We start from the raw sequence: 12192 nt of genomic DNA, 5'->3' as shown, positions 1-12192 counted from the left end.
TGAATCTCCCGACCTGATTCGTACATCCACTTTGTTGGGTGTGATTTTGCTTCTGTGAACATCACGCAAAATCCCTTAGATAGATTTTGGCTTGGCTTTGAGCGTTAACGGCGGCGCAATCCAAGCCTTCTGCTCAGACATGCCATGTCCTTACAGCCATGGAGAGTGAAAATCAGATGAAGTCCTTGCTCGACATGATCCTCAAGCGCCTCAATGACTTGCCATCCTGGACTAGCGCCATGAGGCCTAGCTCTAGTTCAAAGAGAAAGTCACCACTGATATGCAAGGGATGAGGAAAGAAATCCACCTCACCCAAGCAAATGTCAATGAGCCCAAGACGCACACCCGCGATCCATTAGAATTAGGCTCTGCCATCGCACCCGCACCTTTGGCGACCCCGCCACTGCCAAAGATGGGTAGCCAATGAGATGACCGCCCCACAACTATCGTATGCCATGCCGGTCATCTCGCAGGCTGCTCCAGCTGGTGGCCATGGCTATGTCAAATCCCCGCACCATGGTTTCCCCACTTTCAACAGCACTGCCCTGCGCCTTTGGTTGGACTGTTGCCTGGCCTATTTTGAGTTGTACAAAATTTCGTAGCATCAACGGGTGACCACGACGATGCTCTACGTTGAAGAGCACGCGACAACACTGGCTTCATGCATGCCGGCAGTCCCAATGCATTTTCACACGGGAAGCCTTCAAGGAAGCTCTGTTGGAGGAATTTGGATCTAACGAAATTGAATTGTTGATGAATTGTTTGCTACAACTGAGGCAGACTAGATTGGTGGCGGATTAATGTTGGGCATTTGAGGCATCAATTCCCATTTGATTTCGCCGGCCTTTAGGCGCCGAAAATCATCATGCACGGCTTGTGTGTGCACACACCCAGGAGAAACTTGAGCACTAGCATCCGCGCTACAGGCCGGCACCTACGGGTCAACCGCCTACCTCTCCGCTCCCAACATTGACCCCTCCTTAGGGATGTAAAGGCGCGCTGTTTAAGCCTGTTTAAGCCCACTTATCCATCTAATAGTTCAAGTTTTTTCCCATGAAAATGAACTATTAAGCTAACTAAACGGGCCTTTCGGCGCTATTTATTGCGCCATTTACATCCCTACCCCTCCTCGACCACCAGTTGCACTGCGGCCTCCGGACAAGTTTGGGCTCTATTCTGCTGTGGGGACAATTACCTTCGGGAGCATCAGTGCAAGCACCGAGGTGAGTGCTCACGGTCAAGGTCGGTGACTATGGCGAGTTGCTCTCAGATGATGCCATCCGCGCTCTAAAATTGATGGAGGAACCCGGTGCCCCATCATTGGAGTGCTGCCAGCTTTCGTGCACGCCATCACCGACTCTGAAGCGACAGGCACGATTCGCTTGCGCATACTTGTGGGCACCCAAGATAAGTTGCTGCTGCTCGACTTTGGGAGCACGTACAACTTCATCAACGCAATGTTCATTGATCATATCGGTGCCACCACCGCACCCATACCACTGGTGGGTGTCAAGCTTGCGAACGGATAGTGTCTCAGCTATGATAAGTTCGTCCTCGACAATTTGGTGGTTGCAAGGCCATGAGTTCACCACCAACATGCGTGTCATGGAGCTCGGCGCATATAATGGAATTTTGGGCATGGAAGTCTCGGCGCAATAGCCTGATGAACTGCCATTGGCTAGAGAAAATGATCACGTGCATTCACCAAGGCCAAGAGGTGACACTGCAAGGTGACCGATCAACCAACCAAACGTCTTTGCTTCCCCTAGAGCCTGATACTTTGCTCAAGTGGCATGCCGGGAACTGACATATGGGCGACGGCAGTGATGGAGATGACACCTTCGAGGTCACCAACAGAAGGACTACACGTGCCTCCGCCAGTTTAGGCCGTCCTCTACGAGTTCCACGTCTTTGCCAAGCCCAAGTCCCTTTCACTTCATCGCCAATACGACTACGTCATGACCCTCATGCCGGAGTTGCGCCCAACCAAGAAAGGTCCTTGAGTTCAGGCTGTGTTTGCAGGGGCCGAGACGTGTAATGTTCCGACTCAGTATGTTAGTCTGGTTGCATTATGTTGGGAGTGCATCCGCTACGATGCTAGGCCACCTTGTCTGTTTGAAGTCAGGAACTCCTGTCTTCTGTTTATGCCTGAAGTCAATGGCTCCCTAGAGTGCGACAACAACCCACTCTTTGAGAACGGCACCACGCCACCGCACAATGGGTCAACCTTGGAATCCCATCCCTCGTCGCTAATGGGTGTGCATCCGTGGATGCTGGGCCTCCTTGTCTGTTGGACGTCAACAACTCCCATCTAGGCACCGCGTCTTTTGTTTACATCTAAGCCAATAGCTCCCTGGGGTGCAACGACGGCCCTCCAAGAGTGTTTGTGGGTTCGGGCGGCACCACGCCACCCCACAATGGGTAAACCATGGGATCTAATCCCTTGTCGCCTCGTCTGTTTGAAGTCAATAGCTCCCATCTAGGGCCTGATGGGTTGGGCCGCTTCGTCTGTTTGAAGTCAATAGCTCCCATCTAGGCCTTGTGTTCTTTGTTTATGTTTGAATGGCCTGCTTTTTTTTTATGTTTGAAGGCAATAGCTCCCTGGATTGCGCCGACGACCTTTCGAGAGCGATCGTGTGTTCGGGCGGCACCTTGTCGCCGCGTAGCGGGTCAACCTTGGGATCCTGTCCGTCCTCGCCAACGGAAGTGCATCCATGACGATGCTGGGCCGCCTCGTGTGTTTGAAGTCAACAAACTCTCGTCTTCTGTTTATGTCTGGGATCCCGTACATCATCGCCAATGGGGATGCATCCGTTACAATTCTAGGGCTGCCTTGTTTGTTTGAAGTTTACAACTCCTATCTAGGCCCAGCATCTTCTGTTTGTGTGTGAAGTCAATAGCCCCCTTGAGTACGACAACAGCCCTCCGAGAGCGATTGTGGGTTTGGGCGGCACCATGCCACCGCATAGCAGGTCAACCATGGGATCTCGTCCCTCTTCGCCAATGGGAGTGCATCCATGACAATGCTGGTCCACCTTGTTTGTTTGAAGTCATCTAGGTCCCGCGTCTTCTAATTATGTTTCAAGTCAATAGCTCCCAGGAGTGCCATGATGGCCCTTCGAGTGCACCGATGATATTCAAGAAGGTCCTTGTAACTGGGTTAGCTAGACCATACCGTTACTCTCATTTGCAAAATGACAAGATCGAGCGCCGAGTTAGCGAGATGGTGCGTTGCGGGGTGATCATGCACAACATGAGCCCATATGCCGCTTCTGTGCTCCTCGTGAAGAAGGATGGAACGTGGCCTTTTGTGTGGACTATCCACGCCTGACATGACAGTAAAAAACAAGTTCCTTTTGCCAATTCGACGAACTCAATGAGCTAGCGGCGCGACCTACTTCTCCAAGCTCAACTTCCATGTTGGTTACTACCAAATCTGGATGAAGCATGTGATGAGATGAAAATGGCGTTCAAGACGCACCACAAACACTTCCACTTCCGAGTCATGCCATTTGGGTTGACGAATGCGCTGACAACATTCCAATGACTCTTGGACTCGATCTTCGCCGAGCATGTCAGTAGGTTTGTCATTGTCTTTCTGGATGACATCTTGGTGTATAATTCCTCACTTCAGGAGCACACTACCCACTTGCATCGGCTGCTCGACAGGATTCATCCACACCAAGGCATCCCAGTGCACGTTCACCTAGATTGGTATCAAATACCTAGGACATGTGATCTCTTGGGACGGTGTCGCCACAGACAACCAGAAGGCGACAACCATGCAACATTGGCCCACTCCCACCAACGCCACCAAGCTGTGAGGTTTCCTTGGCCTCACGGGCTATTACCGAAAGTTTGTGCCCATGTATGGCATCCTTGCCAAGCCACTTACCCCGCTGCTAACAAAAAAGGGCTTTGAAGTGGCAGATCATGCCTAGACGGTGTCCGAGCCACTCAATCAAGCGATGGTGACGACAGCCGTTTTGGTGCTGCCCGACTTCATTAAGCCATCGTCAATTGAGATGGATGCCCGTGACACCGGCATTGGGGCCGTCCTCGTGCAAGGCAGCCACCCCGTGGCATTCTTTAGCAAGGCTCTCGGCGTCCACAACAAAAAACAATCAGGAAAGGAGTTCCTCACTGTCATGATGGCCGTGGACAAGTGGTGCACCGACCTCCAAACGGCTCCGTCATGATCCTGATTAACCGCAGTGCTTGGGCAACTGTCAGCTCGTGACAAATCTGCAACGGACGGCGATGTCCAACCTCCTGTGGCTCCCGTTCACCTTCCAATACAAGCACGACGTCGAGAACGGCTCTGACAATGCTCTGTCTCGCGTGGGCAACCTCCTCTTGGTTGACACTCTCTTGGTCTGGCAACCCGGCCGGAGGCAGGAGGTAACTAACTCATACAAGACAGATGTGTCAGCAAGCTTTTGCCAACTCGCACTGTGCAGCCTGGAGAAGCAACACTGCAGTGCATCATTCGCTTCCACTGGCGTGTATGGATCGGCTGCAACATCGCACTGCAGGCGAAGCTAGTGAGCGTGCTGCGCAACAATGTGGTCGGCAGCCACTTTGGGTTGGTCGCGACCTACCACTGCGTCAAGTTGTTCCTGTGCACAAGGCTCAAACAAGCCGTCGATGATTTTGTCCTACAGTGTGAGGTGTGCCAGCACGCCAAGTACGAACACACCAAGCCGGCCTACATGGAACTCCTGTTGGTGCCGGAAGGGCCGTGGACGGGCCTGACCATGGACTTTGTTGAGGGCCTTCCCTAGTCTAACAGATTTGACATGATCATGGTGGTTGTCGACCCGCTTCATCATCAAGCCTGCACACTAAATGCCACTTTGCCACCCCTTCAGTGCACAATAAGTGGTGCGGACGTTCTTGGTCGCGATCGCAAGCTTCACGCCACGCCCAAGTCGATCGTCTCGGACCGTGACTGCATCTTCACCAGCGACATGTGGCAAGAGATGCTCGCCTCCGTTGGCACCCAGCTGCGGTAGTCCACAGTGTATCATCCACAAACAAATGGTCAAAGTGAGCGTGTAAACCAATGCCTTGAGATTTACCTTCGCTGCGACCTCCACGACACTCCGGGCAAGTGCGGGTGCTGGCTTCTGATGGTGGAGCTTTGGTACAACTCCACATTTCACTCGATCGCTCAATTGTTCCCCCTTCAAGGTGCTCTACGGGCAGGAACCAAACCTTAGTGCCACCCTCTCTTGGCCGACTGCTTCTACATCAGCGATCGACGACACAGATTGGGAGCAGCAGACCGAGCTCCTGGGCACCCAGCTGCTCTGAGGTCAGTGCCGCATCCAGCGCAAGGCTGACCGCAACCGTGTTGAGCGCATGTTCATGGTGTGGGATGCGGTCCTGCTCAAGCTGCAACCCTACGCCCAAAGCTCCGTTGCCTTACCACAAGCTCACATGCAAGTACTTTGGGTCTTCAAAGGTGCTGCAATCAGTCAGGCAGCTCGCTATAAGCTCGATCTTCCGGACGACAGCCACATTTACTCCGTCTCCCAGCTGAAGCCATTCATGCCGGACTACACTCCAGTGTTTCCCGAGCTGGTGCGCACCGCCGATCTGACAGTCGGCGACCTGATGAAACACGACAATGGCTTGGTCGTCCAACTCAAGGTGTGGTGGTCTACCCTATCACCGAGACAGTCATCTCGGAGGACTATGGCGTTCTCAGGCTCCGCTTTCCGACGGCAGCGGTCTGGACAGGGGCTCCATCTGAAGAAAGGGAGAATGTCACACCTGTGCCCGATGACACAGTGGACTAGAGAGATGTCAGGGGCATGTTGGGGGATTTAAACTGGAATTGAGTGTGGCCCAGAGAGTGAGGCTATTTAATACTGGGTAACTGGCGAGATGAACCATCGATCTGAGGAACAACTGATTCCTCGTCCCCTAGCTTTCCTCTCATCTTTCTGTGCGCTTCTCACCTCAAACCTTATCCCCACTATCCTGATCCCCTCTCCGACGGGTTCGTCAGTCTTGCAGGCTACCGCCGCAAGTTTTATCAAGGACTTTCGCAGTATGGCAGCGCAGCTCACCAAGCTACTGAAGGAGGGATTTAGTTAGTGTGAAGAAGCCAAGGCTGTGTTTCATGAGAGCACCCTCGGTACAGCCCCAGTCGTGCAGATGCCAACTTCCAACTCCAGCTTTATCGACGAGGGTGATGCTTCAAATCTGGCCATAGCGCCGTTCTTCACCAGGACAATGGTGTGTCGACTTTCTAGAGCCGGCGCATAGCAACGCTGCGTCCTGCCAAGCTGGCAGCCTATGAGAGGGAGCTAATGACGGGAACATGCATTCACCGACTGCACTGACCACTATGGTTTGAATTTCACCCTGGAGCAGCAGCTCAGATAATCCCACAACATCAATTAGTGAACAAGTTGTTCGGCTACGATTTCATGGTAGAACACCGTCGTGGGCATCTGAAGATACCAAGCGTTGTGCTCCTGAAAAAAAAGATACCAAGAGTTGCTTAGTAAAAGTACTAGTGTAGATGCTACTAGTAATCTGAACTCAGTAGAAGTTCATGGATACGATGAATCTTAATATCAGCTTGTCAACTAATTGATGATTTTTCATCCCTTCATATTAGTGATGTTCCTATGCTTCTATGCTGAGACAGGGGATGGGTAGTCTATTTTCTTGTTATGGTCATACTGTTATCAGCAACGGTCATGCTGCTGACAAGACTAACTAGTCAAGGAAAGCCAATGACTGAGGTCAAGGTGACATCTCCACCTTCAATGAACACTATGGAGCAGCTCTTAGCTGTTCAAAATGCTATTTCCAAAGTTGAAGAGCTTGTCCAGGATGCAAATATTGTTCTTCTGAAGATAAGAGCTCTACTGCTGGCTTTTCCATCTCAGGTGATTATATCTTCTTAGTTTTCACCATTCCATCTTAAAATTTATTTTGATTTGCAGTTTTGCTTATGTGCTGTCTATGCTATATGGGTAATGTTGTAGTAAGAAGGTAGCATGCACTGTAGATTGTGGTAGATGTATTGTCCAAGGGGATGTCTAAGTTACACTTTAATTTGCAAATTTATACTTAATTTGGTGCAGAAATAATGAAACCACATACAACTACGTGCCTTGTTTCATGAAATTATTATGAAGTACTGATGATTAACCTGGAAGCGTGTGCAAACTAATTTACCTGCATGGGGTTTTTCTTTCCTATGGAATTAGCAGATGAAACACACCAGGCAGATATGCCCTTTTGTTGTTTCCCATTATTCAAATGTTGAATCTGTAATTGCTAGTAACTGATCAATTAGCATACTGAGCCGTGGAACCCCATTGATTCACTCCTCGTATACGTAACTACACATTTATCTTTGCAACCAAGGGGAGGTACACCACTGTTCTCCTGCCACTGAGCTTGCTACCCCTTTAATTTCTACCAATGAACTTTCCCTGAAGACATGTAACAGGATACAAGTGAATTTGGGTATCGGAGGGGATAAGGACTTGGGGAAGAAGTAGAGCGAGTAGTTGGGGGAGGATCAAATTTCACTATTCATTTGATAATTCTCCTGTTACAGCTCATGGCATATAAATAACGCGCCCAAGTGACACCCTGGCCCACACACAACTACTACGCCACCACTAAACACCACCCTTTAAGGAACATGCCTGATGAGCTGGGCCTGGTGTGACATCCCCTCTGCAGCAGTTGGAAACCACTCTTGAACATTGGCATAGTCTTCCCAAGTCATCTTCTCTGGCAGCGAAAGACCGCTTGATGAGCACCTGAAGCAGAGCAGTGTTGCCTTTCTTCAAGAGGCGACGATCCAGGATTGCCGCCGGAGAAACTTCAGAGATATCAAGCTTCGCAGCTGAAGGAAGTTTGGAGAAAACGGTCGAATGATCAGGCACATGCTGCCTCAACTGCGACACATGGGACACAGGATGTAGAAGGCAGTTCTACTTCATAAGCCACTAGACCAATTTTGTGAAGTATTTTGTAGGGCCCAAAACACTTGACAGAGATCTTCGGATAGGGTCTGGCAGGCACAAACTGTTGAGCATAGGGATGCAGCTTGTCCTAAACTTGCCCCCCTTTTGGAAGTTCCTATCAGTGCGATTTTCATCAGCATAGTGTTTCATATGTAACCGAGCCTTGTGATGTTGCCGCTGGAGAAAATCACTGTACCAACTCGTCCTGGAGCAAGGATTCTGCATCTTCAGAAGTAAGATCAGTCAGAGAAGAAAGAGAGAAGTCCACATTACAACCTTGAATTAACAACTTGGTTTAATTTGCAACCTTGAACTGCGAAACCGGTCGCACAATACCCCAAACTAACCACATGGTGCAAAACTCAACCCTCCTCCCGGTTTTGCCTCGGTCAAGTGGTTTTGACCGCGTTGACTGCTGACATGGCGCTGCCTAGTCAGCAGTCATGCCAACTCAGCTAGGACTGAACTGAATCTGTTTTTTTCAACATTTTTTACAAAATTGTCCCTGAACATTTGCAAAAACACCCCTAGACTATATTCTTAGGCCTTGTTTGGTAGGCCGTGATCCACCCGGGATCCCCTTAAAAAACCGGGGCGCAAAGACCACGAGGGCAAACCGGCCCGTGGAGAATTACCGCACCATTTGGTTGTTTCACCCATCGGGGATATTCCGGCCCATCCACGTCCTTTCCACGGGGGAGAGATCCACGCCTCGAGGGTTCGGGGGAGAAAACCACGGCTTGCAGCGAGGAGAGTAGTGAACGCCAGGAAACGACGACCAAGACCCAGCGCTCCGCCTCGAGCTTCTCCGCCGGCGACCGGAGCGACGCTGCGGACCGCCCTCCTCCAGTGATTCGCCTCCATGCTCCGTGCCTCTGCCCCTCCGGCAATATGCTCCAGGTCCCCTCCCTTCAGAGCTCCGCCCCTCCCGCGACGCCAGTGAATCGGGGTCGTCACCCTCCTCCTTCCCCGGAGCTCCCTCCGTTAGCTCCTGTCATCTCCGGCGACGTCGACGGCCAGGTCGTTGTCCTTCTCTTTGAACCTCCTCCTGTTCTTCAACCCCAACGATTTTGCTTATCAAGCTGGATGAGGCCTTGTCCAGATCCACGAACCTGCTCTTGCAAGGGATTGCCTCCCCTCCACTTCTTACCGTTTGGACACCGGGGTTGTGGAACACCCCCAGTGGTGGAAGGGATCATATATGCACGGGAAAAATCTCTCCTAGGGGTGTATTGCCCTGGATTTTCACTCCCCAACAACCAAATGAGCCCTTAAAGTGCAATCGGGTCCTCATGCCCGCACTGCCGCACCGCACGCTGGCAGGCTGCGAGCTGCTCACGCTGGAGGTGTGGATTGCAGCGACCGTCCGCCGGCGTGGACATCACTGGTTGACGGTGGTGCAGTGGGTGGCAGACTGTAGTGTGGTGGGGTGTGCACGTGCGCCGGCATTCAGGTGGAGTCCTCTCCTTCTCACCTCTGGTTGCTGTTAAAATATGTGCTGAATATGTGTACAGGTTGTGCTACAGTTGGATTTGTAATTAGTGAAAGGTTAGGTGTTTGAGTCGAACACGTTTAGCCCAGGCCTATTATATAAGGGCACCATGGGGTAGCCAAATAGGCTAGACATAAGCTTGTAGGTTAAACAAAGATTATGAGAGGGATGGTCTGGCACCAATCTGAGTTAATCAATGCTTGGAGAATACATGCAGTGCTTAGTGCATGACAGCTGGTGAAGTGGAAAAAATATATCAAAAAATGGCTTCCATTGCTGGAATTTTGGTATAACTCTTACGACAACATATCGCTGGGCTGCACTCCATTCAAAGCTCTATATGGAATAGATCCAAATTTTTGTACAATGCCTACTTTGGAGGATGAACTACACTCTTCGCTGGCAGAGCTTGCAGCTGATCATGCTGATTTTTTTGCATTACTGCGGGAACACCTCCGCAGCGCACAGGAGCGCGTCAAGGCTCAGGACGACAAGCACCACCAGGATTGTTAGTTCGCTGTCGACAAAGATGTGCTCCTCAAGCTTCAACCATAGGCGCACTCGTTGCTTGTCAGTCAGACCGTGCTCCAAGCTTGCTCACAAATTCTACAGCCCATTCAAAGTCTTGGAACGAATTGGAGCTGCAGCTTATCGTTTGGATCTTCCGCCCTCAAGTCTCATACATCCAGGGTTTCACATGTCGCAACTGAAGCCATTCACCGCCAACTATTCACCGGTCTTCATGGAGCTGCCAGATCTCTCCACTGTGCTGTTGCAACTGCTGGCTATCCGGGAGCGACTTATGGTCACGAAGGGTAGCATGACAATTCTGCAAGTCAAGGTACGCTGGAACATGCGACTTGGGAAGATTACTACATCTTGTGCTCGTGTTTTCTAGCGGCCGCTTGACTGGGTTGCAGGTGGTGATGGGCGACTAAACAGGTGGACATGAGCCCGTCAGGGACCTCAAGTGGCTGGTTGACCCATCAAGTGTGGCATGTGTGCCATCACGATGTCTGAGTGTATATTTAAGCCCTGGGTTTCTTCAGCAAACTGGTGAAGGGCTTAGCCAAAATTCCAAAGGCCTGTTCAAACTTTATGTAATATCCAGTCAATCCCAAAAATTCTCCGAGCTCTTCTTGCAAGTATCAGCAGGTCAGAATGCCAAATAAGAGTTTCTTGTGGTTGAATTCAAATGGTAACCTGTTTCTATTAATCTCAAAAGCTCACAAAAAGAATCAAATTCATTTGAAAAATACTCTCCACCATGATCGGGCCTAAGCCTTTTGATTTTATGATCAAGTTGGTTTTCCACTTCAGCTTTATAGATCTTGAAAAAGTTTAAAGCCTCATCTTTTGATTTCAAAAGATACACATGGCAGTATCTAGTGGAGTCATCAATTAAGGTTATGAAATATTTCTTTTCACCTTTTGTCAAAACACCATTCATTTCACAAAGATCTGAATGAATGAGCTCTAGTAGTGTAAGATTTCTTGTTTCTGCAGTTGTATGAAACTTACGAGGTTGCTTAGCTTGCACACAAACTTGACACTTAGATCCCTTGACAACGATGAAATTAAGGATTAAGCTCAACTTGGCTAACCGCGTCATGCAACCAAAGTTAATATGACAGAAACGTGAATGCCAGACATTTGATTCACTATTGTTGCACACATGATTAACAATTTTATTACAAACATCTAACAATGATAGTCTGAACAAGCCTCTTGATTGATAATCTTTACCAACAAAAGTTTCATACTTGGACACTACAAATTTATTGGACTCGAAGACAAGCTTGTAGCCATCTCTACACAAAAGAGACCCGCTAACAAGTTTTTATTGGACACTATAATGCACGTTCTTCAGCCGCGCGATCTTCCCCGAAGTAAACTTCAGATCGACCGTGTCAACACCACGAACAGAAGCACTTGAAATGTTGCCCATCAGCATGGTGGAAGTCCTTGAGGTTTGATAAGAAGAAAACATGGAAATGTCATCTCATACATGTACATTAGCACCCGTGTCAATCAACCGATCAGGAGAATGACATACTGAAAAAATAGTGGAAAATATACCATACCCAGTAACCTTCATGTCAATGTCCCCAATGACAACATTAGCTGTAACACCCACGATGTGGCTATATCTCCCATGTGTCGGAGCACGACTTAGAGGCATAACCGCATTGTAGGCATGTCGCAAGAGAGGTAATCTTTACACATCCCATGTACTGAATAAGAAAGAGGTACAGAGCTGGCTTACAATCGCCACTTCACACAATACATGAATATAGCATTACATCATTCAGATACAATCAAGGTCCGTCTACAGAACTAAAATAAAAAAAGACTACCCCTAATGCAAAAGATCCTCAATCGCCCCGACTGGGCTCCACTACTGATCAATTGAAACGAAACACGATGAACAAGATCTTCATCGAGCTCCTCCTTGAGTTCGGTTGAGTCACCTGCACGGTATCATCGGCACCTGCAAACTGGTTTTGAAAGTAATCTGTGAGTCACGGGGACTCAGCAATCTCACACCCGTGAGATCAAAACTATTTAAGCTTATGGGTAGGATAGGGTATTGAGGTGGAGCTGCAGCAAGCACTAGCATATATGGTGGCTAACTTATGCAAAATAAGAGCGAGAAGAGAAGCAAAACACGTTTCAAGCATAACTCCAACGCCGTGT

General features: G+C 49.5%; 1 protein-coding gene across 5 annotated transcripts in view; it reads left to right on the top strand.

Moving 5' to 3' along the window:
- The window catches only part of LOC123127538 (uncharacterized), a 64091-nt gene that overhangs the window by 20334 nt on the left and 31565 nt on the right, over positions 1-12192 (top strand). For 4 of the 5 annotated variants that reach the window (XR_006462590.1, XM_044547274.1, XM_044547272.1 and 1 more), the window contains exon 8: positions 6665-6908. Coding sequence is in view for 4 of the 5 variants with exons in the window: in XM_044547274.1 (XP_044403209.1) it covers positions 6665-6908 (244 nt within the window). In the remaining variant the exon portion in view is untranslated. Of the gene's footprint in view, positions 1-6664; positions 6909-9956; positions 11723-12192 lie in introns of those variants that run through there. The other variant, XM_044547271.1, reaches the window with a different exon arrangement.

The sequence above is a fragment of the Triticum aestivum genome, chromosome 6A (genome assembly GCF_018294505.1).
Source record: "Triticum aestivum cultivar Chinese Spring chromosome 6A, IWGSC CS RefSeq v2.1, whole genome shotgun sequence".
NCBI lineage: Eukaryota > Viridiplantae > Streptophyta > Magnoliopsida > Poales > Poaceae > Triticum > Triticum aestivum.
Note: the sequence above shows the minus strand (reverse complement) of the source record. Positions and strands in the feature narration are given on the sequence as shown.